We start from the raw sequence: 16,159 nt of genomic DNA, 5'->3' as shown, positions 1-16,159 counted from the left end.
CGGTTCATGATTTTCCTGGTAGGATTTCATTGAAATCTGTCCTAGCCTTGAAAAAAGTATCTGATAGGTTTGAAGCGCTGGGTCTTATGGAGAGGGCTCTAAATTCTCAATTTCAGTATTTATTGAGAGGAGTCCCAGACTTGTTGTTCTCAGGGACCATTTTACATCAGTTGCTGGTTCGGAAGGTGAAGGCCAATTTGAATAGGATGATTTTCAACTTTAATGGGGAGGAATATACTTTTGGTCTGAAAGAGTACGCATTGATTACAGGCCTCAACTTCGACAGATTGCCTGAATACAAAGATGAATGCCGAGGTTGTCCACCCTTGCTGATAAAATATTTCAAAAGGAATACGTCAATTCGAATGATGGATTTGGAATCTATATTCATGAAATGCACCGATAAGGAAGATGCATGGAAGATCGGGTTGATCTGCTTGATTAACCAGTACCTCTTCTCATATGACCCAAAACGGCTTTTAAATCTCAAAATCATCCATATGGTTGAAGATGTTGAAGACTTCCTCCGATTTCCATGGGGGAAGGTGTCCTTTAGATTCACCATGAGGGGTCTTGACTAGGACATGAAACACCACAGGTCCGTATATATGTCCAGGAAAGGGAGTGGAGTTACTAATTCCTTTGCTTATAACGTGTATGGGTTTGTACTAGCACTACAAGTGTGGAGCTATGAGATCATTCAAAACTTGGTCCCTAAATTCGCCACAAGGAAAGACGTTGATGGCCCTTTTCGCCCAAGGATACTGTTGTATCAATCGAAAAGGAAGAATACATTTCAGGAGATGCAATCTGCCTTTAACAGCGCTGTGTTTTCTAAGATGCAAGAGTCCTCCGAGGAGACGAGTTTGTACAGTGGGGAGGATTTTGAACACATTAACAATTCATACGATGATTTGTTTGAGGGAGTTACTGATGGGGGAAAAAAGAGAAAGGCTGATGAAGATGTTGCTGAAGATGATGATGATGAAGATGTTGATGAAGAACCTACTACTGTCCAACCTTCCAAGAGGAAGAGGAATGTTGAATATGATGATATATCCCCCCAGCAAAGCAGCCATCAAGCGTCGTAGCCTGCGTAACATGACTCCCCCATCCGCAACTTCAACACCTCCATCATCACCTCCACGTGAACCTGCACCGGCATCTCATGTTCAGATAAAGGATGCCGAAGTGATAAAGAAGGATGTCGAGGAGATAAAGAAAGATGTCGAAGAAATCAAGAGAGACATAAGAGACATCAAATTGAATCAACAAATCTACTTTACGAGGTTTGAAAAGATGATTCTCAGTTTAAGCAGCCAGTTCGCCAGCCATGTCACCAACCAGGTAATTCTGTTAGAGCTTTCTGTTTTTTACTACTTTATGTATTTGACGCGGCTGCTTGACGCAGCTGCTTGCTTGACGCAGCTGCTTCACGCAGCTGCTTGACGCAGCTGCTTGACGCAGCTGCTTGACGCAGCTGCTTGACGCATCCTTAATTTAAATTCTTTTCACTTTTGTAGCAGGAGCAGAAGGAGAATGACATCGGTCTGAATGACAATCGTGACAATGAAGAGGAAGAAAAGCAGAATCATATTCGTGTTGAAGAAGAGGAAGAAAAGCAGATTGACATTCGTGACGAAGAAGATGAGAATGCCATTGGTCTGAATGACATTCTCGATGAAGAAGAGGAGAAAAAGGAGAATGAGAAGGTTAATAATGTTGAATTGGAGCAAGACAATGTTGAATTACCAGGGGAGAAAGAGGATGTTGAGGCTGTTCAACCGATAGAGAATGTTGAGGCTGTTGTCGAGAAAGAGGCCGTTGTCGAGAAAGAGGTCGTTGTTGAAGAAGGGGAGAAGAAAGAAGAAGGGGAGATTGAAGAAGAAGGGGAGAAGAAAGAAGAAGTGGAGAAGAAAGAAGAAGGGGAGAAGAAAGAAGAAGGGGAGATTGAAGAAGAAGTGGAGAAGAAAGAAGAAGTGAAGAGAAAACCGATTCAAAAGACTTTTAAGAAGAAGGTTGGGAAGAAGAAAGACGAAAATGACGAAGATGAACTGGAAATAGTGAATACTCCTCCTCCTCTTCCTAAGAAAGTCGTATTGGTCACGCGAAGGAATAGGAGGCCGAAGAATGATCCAGATTTCACCGACCCCAATCTGAAACAGCCCAAGTTGAAAGATCCTATCACCGTCAATCCACTTCTAAAATATGACGATCAACTTCTTCATCAATTGCAAACATGGCTTAAAGATCCAAACACTGACAACAACAAAATTGAGCTCCATACTATATTAGGTGATAAAGCATTATTTCGCAGAATGCTAAAAAGGTTCACCTGGCTGACTGATGATGTAAGTAATATTTATGTTAGAATAATTTTAGATTTGCAGATTGTATTTTAAATGTGTTTCTCTTGTGTAGGAAATCGATGCAGGTTGCTTCATTCTGAGAAGAAGAGCTTGGGTATATCCAAAGACATATAAGAAGAACTTCTTTATTGGAGATTGTTGGCTCCACACCAGGTTCACTGCTGAGTACGCTGCGTTTAACAAAAGTCGTATTGAGTTTGACATTGAAAACTTTTTCGAATACTTCTTGGGCGATGAAAGCAAGTATAGGAATAGTTGGAAAGTATGCGATGATATATATATTCCTTTGAACATCAAAGACGTCCACTGGGTACTTTGTGTTGTCCGTCTACAGCAATGGCGCGTAGACGTATATGACTGCGATCCTAGATGTTATGCTAATCTTGATGAGTTTGTGCTACCGATGTGCCAAATGATTCCGGTTATATTTGACAAGGCATTGCCTCTTGAAGATAAACAACGATTTCCAATGCTCAACCCTGATTCCGTTTTGCCATACACAAGACGTCCAGAGTCAGAAGTTCCCAAAGCAACAAAGAGTGGAGATTGTGGTGTATTTGTACTTATGTATATTGAGTACTTGACTGCAGGTCTGAATCTATCAGAAGTGACCTCAAATGAGATGAAAGCTTGGAGAGAAAAGTGGGCAGTGAGGTTATTTCATGGTATTGTAGATCCATAGGTTATTTATGAAACTTTTGTACTGTACTGATATCAAATTTGGGGTTATTAATGTTAATCTCAAACCTTTGTAATATGGTTGATTTAATGATATAAAATGTTGTTTATGATATATATGTTATTGTAATTAATTAAATGCCTGAAGTACACAGTTATATAAATCATGTCTAATGTAATAGGTTCTGCACTAATGTAAACCATGTTTCGTCAAGCAGTTTCGTCAAGCAGCTGCGTCAAGCAGTTTCGTCAAGCAGCTGCGTCAAGCAGTTTCGTCAAGCAGCTGCGTCAAGCAGTTTCGTCAAGCAGCTGCGTCAAGCAGTTTCGTCAAGCAGCTGCGTCAAGCAGCTGCGTCTAGAAAAACACTTGGTAGAAAAACCCTGTCCCTGTATTACATTCACCAGAAAATACCAGAAAACAACATTAACACCATTAACAATACAATACACTTTACTGAATCCTTGAATCTTGAATCCTTGATGCAAAAACAACATTAACACCTCCACACAAGACATTTGGTAATAAGTCTAGAAAAACAACATTAACACCACAACACAACACTAACAAGTTCATTCTAAGCTAATGGCTCGTAAGATTGAGTTGATGGCTCGTAGAGCTGAGATGAGGGCTCGTACAGTTGAGATGATGATGGCTCATTCTGCTGAGATGATGAGGGCACATGCTGCTGAGATGATGAGGGCTCATGCTGCTGAGATGATGCTCTTGCTCTTGCGGTAGACGGTGCAGGCATCACTGTTTTGCATGTTGCTCTATTATGTCCTAGACCTCCACATGAACTGCATCGTCTCGGGACCTTACGGACCTCACATTGGGATGTCCTACGTTTAGTTTGTGGCCGACCTTTCTTAACCTTCACAGGTGGTTTTAGACACACGCGTTGTTTGATAATATCGGGAAGATCCCAATTCTCTTCATCACCAACCGGATAACATGTCTCCGCATATGCATTCAACCAAGATACAGTTGTATAATACCTATGAGAAGGAAAATAAAACGATTAAAAATAGGTTAAATAAATAAGTTCAAAACGATTAAATACCTTGAGCATAAGTCGTAAGGAACCACATTCCTGTGACGGGCAGCAGCCAGTGCATGTGTACAAGGAAGACCGGAGACTTCAAATACCCTACAAGTGCAGTCCTTGTCCTTCAAATTGACTTTATAATGTGCCTCATTATCATGCACATACAACTCAAATCGGTTAAGGGATGATACGGTATAGAATCTTGCTTTCTCAAAACCATCACATAATAACTTTTCATACGTTGGAGATAAAAATTCTTGGTGGTTGGACGCTTTTTCTCTTCTATCATTAAACCACCATTGTAATGTTGTTCTTAAAAACTCAAGCATTGCTGAAATTGGATACTTTCTGGCTTCCCTGCACTGACTATTCAAACTCTCTGCATAATTGCTTGTGAGTTGATTGTATCGTTTACCGGGGAAATATGCTCTACTCCATCTTTGAAACCCAATCTCTTCCAAATAGGCAGCAATCCTATGATCTTTAACCCTGATCTTGTCAAAAAAACCGATTAAATTGGGGGATAGTGTACGCACGAGAAGCCAAATCAAACTCGACATGACAATTATCAGTTTTGAATTTGGCATTAATATTCATCTTTATGTGATATGTGCACGCACCGTGGTCTGCTTCTGGAAAAACAGCACACAAGGCATTGGCTATACTTGGGTGTCTATCGGATACGAAGACGAGATCATCAACTAATCCAATTGCTTCTCTAAGTTTTTGCATGAAATAAGTCCACGAGTTATTATTCTCTGAATCAACAACGCCAAATGCAACAGGATACAGTTGCTCATTGACATCCAATGCAACAGCCACCAATAGTTGACCTCCCACCTTGTGCTTGAGAAAACTTGCATCAACACACAATACGGGACGACAGAAGGCTTTGAAACCCCTAATTGAGAGGCCTAGAGACATGAACATATATTTGAAGTGCCCGTGCTCGTCTGTCTGAATATCTGTTATGGTACCCGGATTATTCTTCTCCAACATGTATAGGTATGAAGGCAATTTTCCATAGGAATCCTCTACCGTTCCTCGCACCGCCGTTAAAGCCGTTTCCCTTGCCCTCCAAGCCTTATTATAAGTCAAAAACATCCCATAATCTGACTGCATGTCTTCAATTATTTTTTTAGGCAAGTGGTTATGGTGATGGTCCATGTACTTACCCTTCATGCACTGCCCAATAACCCATGCCGGTGTTTGCATTTTTTTTTCCGGCCTCGACAAAACTGAGCATGAGTGTTGTCGATTGAATTTCCGAATCTCAAACATCTCGGAAAACTTACCTTTCACAGCACGTAAGCTCCACTTGCATGTCTCATCCATACATTTCACAAACCAAAGATGTTTTCGAGACTTTTTCACTTTGAATTCAAAATGATAAGTCATCGCATATTTATATAGCGTCAGTTGAAGTTCTTTTTTAGTATCAAATAACGTACCGACTTCCAATACGGTTTCACTAGTTAACGCCAATGCAAATGAAGGGTCTGTCGGTGATACGTCTGTAGGGTCTGTCGATGGTGTACCCATTGACGCTCTTGCACTAGATGGTGTACCCATTGACGCTCTTGCACTAGATGGTGTACCCATTGACGCTCTTGCACTAGATGGTGTACCCATTGACGCTCTTGCACTAGATGGTGTACCCATTGCTCTTGCACTAGATGGTGTACCCATTGGTGTAGGTATTGACCGGTGCGGCGTGCGTGCAACTGCTGATGCAGGACTAGTAGTAGCTTGGAAATCACTAACCCGTTCATAATTAAAGTCAATAACGCGTTCATGATTAATCAGTTCATGATGAGCCCGTTCATCTTCTTCTCCTCCTCCTTCATTATCACTTTCAAATAAAATCTGTTGAGAAACAACTCGAGAAACTACGCCGGGTATACTTTTTTGAGTAATGATTGGTAGTGTAGTATCTTGACTTGGGTACTTCTCTACTAATGAGACACAAAGTGGTGACGAAGACGACGAACTTCGACCCGATATCAACCGTGATAAATACATGCCCACATCTTTATCTCCCTCAATAACAACAGGGGGAAGTTTTGCAGAAGGATCATACATGACTTTAATCACTAAATCATATGCAGACTTTTGCACGTTAATCGTCTCATAGATTGTATCAACTAATTGAGCAAATGTAGTACATTGAGGTATATCCATGGTTTTGCATGATTGTGCAGAGAAAGACCTGGTACCATTGGCTGCAATTTGCCACTCTCCATTGTACACAACAAATACGTCAGCAAATACTTCAGCTGCAATTGAAAAAATTATAGTATCAATCGAGAGACACCGTAACAATGAAATGCAAGTAATAGTTATAAATGGTCTGGGGTGCGTTACGCATCTGCGTAACGCAACTACGTGACGCAACTGCGTTACGCAACTACGTGACGCAACTGCGTTACGCACCCGGTTTCCGCCGCGACGGTGGCATTCCACCTGCTCATTCCCTAATCACTACAGCCTAACAACCAAAGCAATCCAAGCGATAAATGAAGAAGGAGAAGAATACCTGTAGCAGCAGAAAGAGACATGGTGAAGGAAGAGAGGATTCAGCCGTCGTCTTCGTCGGTCGGTGGTTGGGTTTTTTAGAGAGAAGGAGGAGAAGGGAAGTGAAGAAAGAGAAGAAGAAAGAAAGAATGAAAAGAACTGATATTTTTTTCCTTATATAGTAAGGGCATTGTGGACTTTTCACAATGCCCTCAGGTGCGTCACGCAACGGGAGGGTGCGTGACGCAACGGGGGTATTTTCGGCAGAAAAATGTTTGGGGGTCACCAGCGCTATAAAAATCTTGGGCCCGCACCATCGGCTATTTGGCCCTATTTTGGGGTCATTTCCTCAAATTTCCCTAGCTAAGCCTAGAAAAGTTAAGTAATCTTCATCTATTATAAACTAGAAAGACGGGAAAGCTTTGATATATTTTTCTTATTTAATAAATTTGACATTGGGTTATTTGAAATGTCAGTGCCACATCATCTATATGTTTAATTTATAAAAGAAAAAACCCTAAATTTGAACCTACACACACAGACCTCCGACATCCTCTTCTTCTTCCTCACTAAAGACCTTGGAAGCTCTGTATTAATGGCGGCAATGTTAAAAACTGCCATTGAATTTAAGATATTTACATATTAGACATCCCTTATCATCATTACCGGCCATTTTTCTTCCTATCTGCTTCGGAAAGGTACTGCAATCCTCTGTTTATCGCCGTTGTTTTACTTCCTGTAAGTTTTTATTATTATTTAAAAGGTTGGATTTTAGACTGGAATCAGACAGTGAGGTCAGTTAAAAACCCATAAGATTAAGTTAGAGATCTAAGCGACTAACTGAAATTTCAGAAACTTAGTTTAGTTTCTTTTTGATTGTGTTGAAAAGGGTTAATGCAATTGATTGAAATTGATGCATGATTTAAATGTTGAAATTTGGTTGCATCATCAAGACTTGTTGAATTCATGAGATATTGATGAAAATGCAAATGAACATGAAATGTGCTTGAATACTTGACTTGACGTGCTGTTCATGCATTATTGCTAAACTTTGATGAAATCTAATAAATGTGCTTGTAAATGCATTGAGTTGATGATTGAGCATGTTTTGATGACTTTGATGACAATATACTCGTATGTTTGCTTGATTTTAGTTCAGTTAACTATTTGTTTGAATAATGGGATTGTTGGATAATGGTTGATCGATGTATTATCGCCAGTTCATTTCGGCATTCTAAGCTAGATTGAACATATTGATGTTTGGATGCTATGAATACTGTAATGATATGATATTCATATGAAATGTCATTTGACTGATTGGAAAATGTTTGATACATCCTAATTACTAAGAGAGTGCGGGATGATGGTGAATCCTTGTTTCATTAGGAATAAGTTTAAAATTACTGAAGTTTCCAGCTTCATCTTTTCTGCTGCCTCCAACATTCATCTTCTCTGTTGCCTCATATTTATTTGCTGAAATTTCCAGCATTCTTTCTTCTTCTTCTCCTCTGTTGTTGACAGTAACATTGGCTAACAAATGGCAATAACATGACCGTGACCTTGATCTTAGTTCGTTCAGTTTCTATACTCTCTTGGCCACGACATTTTCTTTATATAATCGTTTTTTATCGTCACTTTTACTGAATTTTTCTGGCTGCAGCTCTTTAGTTTATAAAAACATTTACTCACACCATTTTCTTGCTTTGTAACAGTATATGCAGTCAATAATTTTCAGCTTTGATGTAGTGGTCTAGAAATTATTGGAAGAAAGTGAGTTTTCCAGGAATCCGGCAATAGATTCACAAAACCGAAGCATGTCTGTTTCTTCCCTCTCTAGGCTTCTCGCAGACTCAATTTCTCGCCGAAAGCCTTACTTTTCAATTACAACTTCCCTTGCATTCACTACCAGTTCATTTGCAGACAACTACTGGACCCACTTGCAGAAGAATGACTCAAATTTGGAGGCATCTCTAAATTCTGTTAAGACCGAGCTTGATGCATCTACCGTCATTGAGGTCCTACGAAGATCTGTTCTTGCTCAGCAACATATTTCTGGACTCAGGTTCTTCATTTGGTCTGGTCATCGTCCAGGTTACAAACACAGTTCTTATGTTTACCGTCAAGCCTGCAAATTGTTGGATGTTAAGACAGATCCAGTATTAATCACTCATGTGATAGACGCATATAAGCTTGATGGTTATACATTAAGTATCAAAATTTTCAAGGTGATTCTGAACTTATGTAGAGAGGCAGATCTTGCAGAGACCGGTTTGAGGATATTGAAACAGATGAAGGAAGAGTTCAATTGTCAGCCTGACATGACAATGTACAATGTTGTCATAAGACTATACTGTAGTAAAGGTGGAATGGATATGGCATCTGATTTAATGAATGAAATGATGTTGTTGGGTCTTCATCCCGACATGTCAATGTATGTTGCGATGATCAAAGGGTTCTGCGATATTCGAGAGCTGGAGAAGGCTTGTAAGTTGTTTGAAGCGATGAGTGAACATGGTTGTAAACCTAATACTGTTGTTTATTCTGCTCTTCTCGATGGATTTTGTCTTAATGGGAGTATGGAAAGTGGCTTGAAATTGTTGGAAAGTATGGAGAAAGAGGGAGGTGATTGTAGCCCAAATGTCGTTACCTACACTTCCGTGATTCAGAGATTATGTGAGAAGGGTAAATCTACAGAAGCGTTGGCCATTTTGGATCGGATGGAGGCTAAGGGATGTTTTCCGAATAGGGTTACAGTTGTTTCACTGATTCAGGGATTATGTGATGAAGGATGTCTTGAGAAAGCCATTAAGATGATTGATAGAGTTGTTGCTGGGGGATATGTTTCGTTTGGTGAATGTTATAGTTCTCTTGTTATAATATTATTGAGGATGAGAAGAATTGAAGAGGCGGAGAAGGTTTTTAGAAACATGATTGTTGCTAAAGTGATACCTGATGGTTTGGCTGCCAGTTTGATGATAAAGAATCTTTGCTTCGAGAGTAGGTATTTAGATGGATTTTATTTATGGAATGAAATCGAGAAGTTAGGTTTCTTCCTCCCTTCCATTGACACAGACATTTACTCACTTCTTTTGGCGGGTTTAATCAAAGAAAGTAATTTGGTACAAGTAGAAAAATTTGCAAAGTCAATGGCAGATAGAAAAGTTCATCTTAAGAGACCCCTTGATCCTTATATTGTGGAGAATCTGAAGAGAAATGGGTCAAAAGAGCTACAATCATTTCTAAAATTAAATGAAGAGTCTCAATAGGATTTCTCCATATAAAATACAAGCAAAATTGAGCAACAGATTGCAACTCGGAAGTACTTATCAGGTTATAGACCTTCAAGGCTGTGACTATTCATTTTTGAGCTGACTGTCATGCAAAAATACTAAAAGACGAACTAATAAGGTTTTTTTTTATCATTGAAGATAAATGATATCTATTTTTGTTAAATTTATTATCTTAAGATTATGTTTAATCTAGTATTTCAAATTAATTGGGCATCAAAATGGCTAGCAGATCCTCTGTTTCTTAGAGAAGAAGAATCAGCAGACATATTAGTTTACTAGGTGATTCTGATCCTGATTGTTGATTTCTGGGAGGCGTGGATTGGTTACGGCAAGTTGATGCTGATCGTCTTTAGGTTAGTTTTTTTGCTTAGTGTCTATACACTTTTTGTCTTTTTGAATGTTCTAATTCTTTATTATTTTCCCTTGTGATTTCTTAATGCAACAAAGAAAAAGTATTTATTTCAAATTATTTAGTACTTGTATGTTATTTCAGATTTATCAATTGTAGTAGGACAAGTACTAAATATTTAGTTAACATAGAATTGTTCTTGTGTTCAGTTCTCTAAATATCCCATCTCTTGGTATCGTTTGGGACTTTATAATGATTGAATATTGGTCATTTTCAATTTACTTGTATGTTATAGTCTTATCTCTTCCTTTCTCCAATTTAATTTGGTTTTACACCTATGAGTTTCTATTTATTATATGATGTTGACATGAGAAAATAGTCAATATTCTCCTTTGTTGGGACTGTATTTTCATTGAGGACATTATATTCTATAAATTGGTTTCACATGATTAATTAGGTTGTTTCATTCATACATTTTTTTCCAGTTAATATGATAATGTTCAATTTCCTGTCCTTTCTATGTTGTATCAAGAAATACACAATTTTCCTGCAGAGCATGATAATATGCATTTGGTTGAAGACCACCCCAATCATGGCTGTCACTAGATTCAATTTCTTGTCTTTATTTAACTGTTTTTGTTTTTATTTTTATGATTCTTAAAAATTGTCATGTATGTTTATTTTGGCAATAGAGTTAGACTTAAGGGCAACAAATCCGTGATTTTGGTTTCTTAGACAACTATTGCAACTTGAACTACCCTAAAGGGTTAACTATGAGTCTCAAGTTGAATTCTCAGCAAATTGGTTTGGTTTTACGAACTTAACCCATTTCCCAATTGACAATGGCAGGTCGAACTCTAGAGCGGCTTCCAAAGCTGAAAAGTGATGACGAAGGTCAGCCCTTTTGATCACTATTTAAATGTGTTTTGCAAATCCATGGTTATGTTGAAATGTACATTATGGTTTGCATTGTGTTTTCAAGATAACTTACTTCCATATTTTTGGGAAGACCCTTTTATGTAACTAGGATATTCCATTTTATTAGGGATTGTAACTATGATTGAAAGGACGGTTCAAAATTCTCACAAACTGATATAAAACAATTTAGTCTCAATTTTTTTTGTATCGTATGTAACAAAGAATAACCCAGTTGACCTATTAAAGAAAAGTACTGTAGTGTATACTTGTCATGTATTTAATAGCATATCACCTTAAACATAATTAGATCTAATAAATTTAATGATTTAATAAATATATTTATGAATAAATTTTCAAATATTTATATTTTTAAATATATTTAATAGCATATCATCCTACTGTAGTATATATTTTATTTTAATGTGCAAATGAACCTATTAAACTGCAAAATTCGAACTTAACCAAACAATACGAAGACAAAACATTATTTAAGATAATTTTCTTATATTAATTTAACATTATTAAAAAAATCTATTGTTAAATTAAATTAACATTTAACTCTTACTATTTTTCTCATTTTAGACAATAAAAACCGATCACAACAAACAAATATCCATCAAACTTATCGTCTCCTTGTTTTCAAATTTCTCCACCTTTGCCTCCATTTTATAAGTTTATATAAGTTTAGTGGTAAATGTGAAAGGTTCAAACTTTAAGAGGTGAGACCTGACCCTATGTTAATGCATAAGTTGCATTAACTTAGGACCGATTCTGACCCACCTTCATCATACCACTTCAGATTATTCAATGATCAAAGAGTAAAAAATCAATTACTTCAAACCAACTCCTTTTGTTATTTTCATGCCTCTTGGCGCCACCAAGCATGAGGGAATGCTAGACAGCCAACACTTTGATGAACCTCTTTCATTGAATCTCACTAGCACACCATCCACACTTCAGATTTTCAATCATTAATAATATGTAGCTAATGTTTGCAGCAAAAAATAATAAAAATCCAAACAATAATGAACCATTGCTAGAGATTTTGTAATCCAAAACTTTTGTCAATACAAAAATCAGTGCAGCTAAGAATCATAGCTAGTTAGTTAGTTACCACAATGAGAAGCCTCTATATTAAGAGGGAAGCAAGCATAAGTAAATCTAGAGACTATATTGAAATTCATTTGGACACAGTTTCTCACACAGCTCCTGGAATAGGCGTACTATCTGATGGAGATAATGTTACGGAACGTAACAACTCAAGTGAGAAAACCAGCCCCAGGAAATGAGAAAGTATCGTATTTGCAGAGGCCTGCACAAAAGTTAGCACACAAAGCTATCAATTATGATTTGGATGACTTATATGGAATATGCATATCTTAAAACACAATACATTATGGCCCCATTTGAAAATACCTAAATACAAAAATTATGGGTCCAGGAATGTGTGTGGATTATGTTTGAAAATTAAATGTAGAGAAGTTAACTAAGAAATTTATTGGTTGTTTGTCATCTCATCTGTAGACAAGAAGATAAATTAGATGCCTACAATTAGAACAATTAGAATTCAATTATTATATTGGAGAAATCATACATTTAATTCCATTGGAACTATAATTTCAATTCCATATTTTACGTTACCAAACAAACAAAGGATTAAGAGTTGGAACACAGTCCCATTGCCAGAACCAAACATAGCCCTTATCGGTGTTTCATAAGTCATTTTTTTTTGTAAGAAGAACTAGCATGACACTACAACGCCATGACCCTGCTTTCATTCAAAGCTTCCGGTGGGATTCGAACCCATGACTTTTTTGGTCTCTTAGATCGACTCTTTCCAACAAGCCATTCCGATGGGGTAAATTTTTTATCACTTAATCTAAATGATGTTTATTTGATAATTAATACTTAATTATTAAGATTTAACTAAATCTGGCTCAATTCAATAAACTTTGAATTGACTTAACTCGGTAATCTAGTAAAAACATATGAAAGACAACTTTAACTCTGAAACTTAATCAACTTACGTCATTATAAGGGTAAAATAGTTATTAAGTACTTTTCAGCCATTAGTTCCATATTTTATTAACTCAACTTACATATCAAGTATCTAAAAATTATTTTAGAGATACTTAACTCATTTGAAACTTAAAATTCGTTTTTTATTATTCAACATTTTATTTTCAGTTTTCTCCAATACATCATAATGGGTCCATAGTGAACTTCATAAATGTACTAAACGTGTTCATCACCCAATCTTAGTAAAGAGGTAAACTTTGAACTATTCCTATATTAAGTGAATGGTAAAATAGATGATGCTGATTAAAGAAAATAGATACCTGAACCAAGAAAACATCCAATGCAAGGACGGGTTTGTATCCAGGTGAGATACCCTGGCCAAAAGGATTAGCTGAAGAAGTGAGAGATTTTGCAACCAACGACCCTACTGTGGCCATCATGCCTAATATAGCAGCACCCATCCCAAGAAGGTTCAACAGTATGCCATTTTTCAAACTTTGCACAACCTCAGCACGAGGAGGAGCCTGAAAGGTAACAATAATTTTCAAAATTAAACCAAAATCAACAAGTTTAATGTAATAGAGATCATCGTATTTGAGTCGTGCCCATTTTTTATTATCAGAATTGTTTTCCTAGGAGGAAGTTAGGACATGATCTCACTGTCATGACCTACTTCAATCAAGGTACTTTCAATAGGAATCAAACTTGATACCTCAACTTCTTAAGTTTAAGACTACTACCACTTGAACTACATGGGGGGTTGGTCGTGCAACAAAATAAGTTTTACCTACTATCAAATACCCAATAGGAAGAAACCTCTAAATCCAATTAAAGCAATTTAAAACAGTATAAAGAACAAACAGGTCTCAAAACTCATCGAAGAAAAAAGGAAATCAGCAAATCAAAGGGGGGCACGTAAATGCAATGATATCATCATTCCACTCTTTCAATCAGAGGAGAACTTTATCCAGTTTCACGTTAGTAGAAACAACACACTTGGACGAAGGGAGTGTGAGTTTTGTCTTGTGAATTTTGTAAACTTTGACTTGAGGAGTAAGTCGTGTTACTTTCTAACCTTGTTTTTAATTTCCTTAACTTTGTCTCCGTTTTTCATTTTCATTCAACTAACTGTTGTATCATTTCTAAAGTGATGTGACTTTCACATTTGCTGCAGTCTTCATGAAAGTCTCAATGTTTAAAAAATAAGAACAGATAATCTAACAATTAATGATAAATGATGTACCTTGGAAGGTTGGTTGGCAGTTTTTCGAAGCTTTTCAGATAGTCGGATGTAACCGAACGACCAAAATATAGAAATAAATCCAGCAGCAATACCAGCAGCATTAAGATAGAAGGTAGTAGGTGATGTGATCTGCCCTGTTACAACAACAGAAAATGATAGAATTACAGCAGACACAATTGTGCAAGTAAGCTGTCCCCAGAATCCTAAACTTCCAAATCTCTTGAAGTTTGCTGAAGTAGCTAGTAACCTCTTTGAAACCTGCATTTACAATTCAGAACAACAAAACAATAAGTTCAAAGCCCACAATTTGTACTCATCATTATATTCAAGACAATTCATCATATTGCATTTAAATGCATGTTAAAGCTAGTTGCAAGAACATCACATTCTTATAAATTTCAGTTCAAATGAGCAAAATTAAACAAACAAAAAAAAACCCATATATCAATGGAAATCCTCATCCAAAATGCAACTAGGTTTAATTCAAATGGTTTGATCAGATCTGGATAAGACAGAATGCATACCTGAGCAAGTTTGGCCTTTTCAAGATCATCATTTATAGGAGACTGATAAGAACAAATCGGCGTGGATGCGAGAGATGTTCTTCGTTTGATGAGAGGAGTACAAGATAACAAAGTCGATAGAGAACAAAATGAGGAGTGAGATGATGAGAGATTGACGGTGCCAGATACCCGCATGGATAGCTTCGACGTCTGCTTGAGGTGGGGCGTGAACAATTTCGGCGCCGCCGATGACATCGTCGCCGTCAAGGCGCCGCCCGACAGAGCTGCCGGATGCAGTAAGGATTGCATAGCAAAGAATCTGGATTTTTCTTTCTAAAATTCAAGTTAATTTCTTCTGTTTTTCAAGTATGTCTTACTTCTTAGGAAAAACAAAATAAAAGCATTTTTATTTACCTTTTCATATTTGTGACACTATTAAATTAAAAGGGAAAACAGTTAAATATACACTTTTTTTTTTTTTATTTGGTTTAACATAAAATTTAGAAATTTCAATCATGGATAGTTAAACTTTGGACTTGTATAATATTCTTAAATTTTATATTTATTATTTGGGGAGGAATTTATTCGTTCACCTTTTATTTTATTTTATTTTTATTTATCTTTATATATATTATTTATTAAAAAAATTAAATTATTTTATTTAGTCTTTTAAATTAATCTAAGGCTAAATTTGACCCAAACTATGATATATAATTAAATTTATCTATAATTATCCACAATATTATCTTTGAGTAAAAATGTGATAACACTATTAGAGAATATAATCTAACGATATTATGTCTAAAACGTGTGTCAATATTTGTCATTAAACTCTAAGCAACTATGGAACTAGTTTTTGGATTAGACAATTGAGAGGGCAATATAACATCTTCATGTTGTTTTTGTGAGTATGTCAACAAATTCGGTCCATTAAGTCTACCGAGTGTCAAACCTGATTCTCCACTAGAATGTGATTCCCTCTCCTCCTATCTTGAAAAAGGAAGAGGGTCTGACTCTTTATGTTCTCTTTGACAAAGATGAGAATCGAAGAAAGCTTCATGTTTATTTCTTCTTTTTCTAAACTCTCCCCTTAAAGGGATAAATATGAGTTGGAGGTGTAGTAATGAGTCGACTCTCAAAAAGTGACATCATAACTAACAAAGATCCGTTTAGTGGGAGGATGATAACATTTGTACACTTTATGAGTTGTAGAATAACAAATAAAGACACA

General features: G+C 36.8%; 2 protein-coding genes across 4 annotated transcripts; one reads left to right on the top strand and one right to left on the bottom strand.

Annotated features, from left to right (window-relative positions):
• The first annotated feature begins 7,150 nt into the window (after window positions 1–7,150).
• On the top strand, window positions 7,151–10,317 carry LOC124942708 (pentatricopeptide repeat-containing protein At5g47360). Of its 3 annotated transcripts, none has more exons than XR_007099731.1 (3): window positions 7,151–7,304; window positions 8,319–10,014; window positions 10,126–10,317. XR_007099731.1 is itself a non-coding variant. In XM_047483257.1 (2 exons), the coding sequence occupies exon 2, from the start codon at window positions 8,421–8,423 to the stop codon at window positions 9,870–9,872; it is 1,452 nt and encodes a 483-aa protein (XP_047339213.1). In that variant the 5' UTR covers window positions 7,151–7,304; window positions 8,319–8,420; the 3' UTR covers window positions 9,873–10,102. The 3 variants fall into 3 exon arrangements, 1 of the variants encoding a protein (XP_047339213.1); XR_007099732.1 differs by having other exon boundaries at window positions 10,123–10,317; XM_047483257.1 differs by lacking the exon at window positions 10,126–10,317 and having other exon boundaries at window positions 8,319–10,102.
• Window positions 10,318–12,168: 1,851 nt separating this feature from the next.
• Window positions 12,169–15,307, bottom strand: LOC124941607 (protein TIC 21, chloroplastic-like). The gene is made up of 4 exons (XM_047481948.1): window positions 14,950–15,307; window positions 14,426–14,683; window positions 13,503–13,706; window positions 12,169–12,475 (listed from the first exon to the last, which is right to left on the bottom strand). Exons 1-4 carry the CDS (start codon window positions 15,235–15,237, stop codon window positions 12,362–12,364), a joined length of 864 nt encoding a protein of 287 aa, XP_047337904.1. The 5' UTR covers window positions 15,238–15,307; the 3' UTR covers window positions 12,169–12,361.
• Window positions 15,308–16,159: the final 852 nt, after the last annotated feature.

The sequence above is a fragment of the Impatiens glandulifera genome, chromosome 6 (assembly GCF_907164915.1).
Source record: "Impatiens glandulifera chromosome 6, dImpGla2.1, whole genome shotgun sequence".
Taxonomy (NCBI): Eukaryota; Viridiplantae; Streptophyta; class Magnoliopsida; order Ericales; family Balsaminaceae; genus Impatiens; species Impatiens glandulifera.
The sequence above is the reverse complement of the archived record's forward strand: the minus strand, read 5'-3'. Positions and strand labels throughout refer to the sequence as shown.

Excerpts from the sequence above, each read along its gene's own strand:
- LOC124942708 (XM_047483257.1), top strand. The coding sequence starts at position 8,421 with ATGTCTGTTTCTTCCCTCTCTAGGCTTCTCGCAGACTCAATTTCTCGC.
- LOC124941607 (XM_047481948.1), bottom strand. The coding sequence starts at position 15,237 with ATGCAATCCTTACTGCATCCGGCAGCTCTGTCGGGCGGCGCCTTGACG. Across the intron at positions 13,707-14,425 it reads CTGCCAACCAACCTTCCAAG|GCTCCTCCTCGTGCTGAGGT; the intron begins GTACATCATTTA and ends GTTACCTTTCAG. Across the intron at positions 12,476-13,502 it reads TGGATGTTTTCTTGGTTCAG|GCCTCTGCAAATACGATACT; the intron begins GTATCTATTTTC and ends ACTTTTGTGCAG.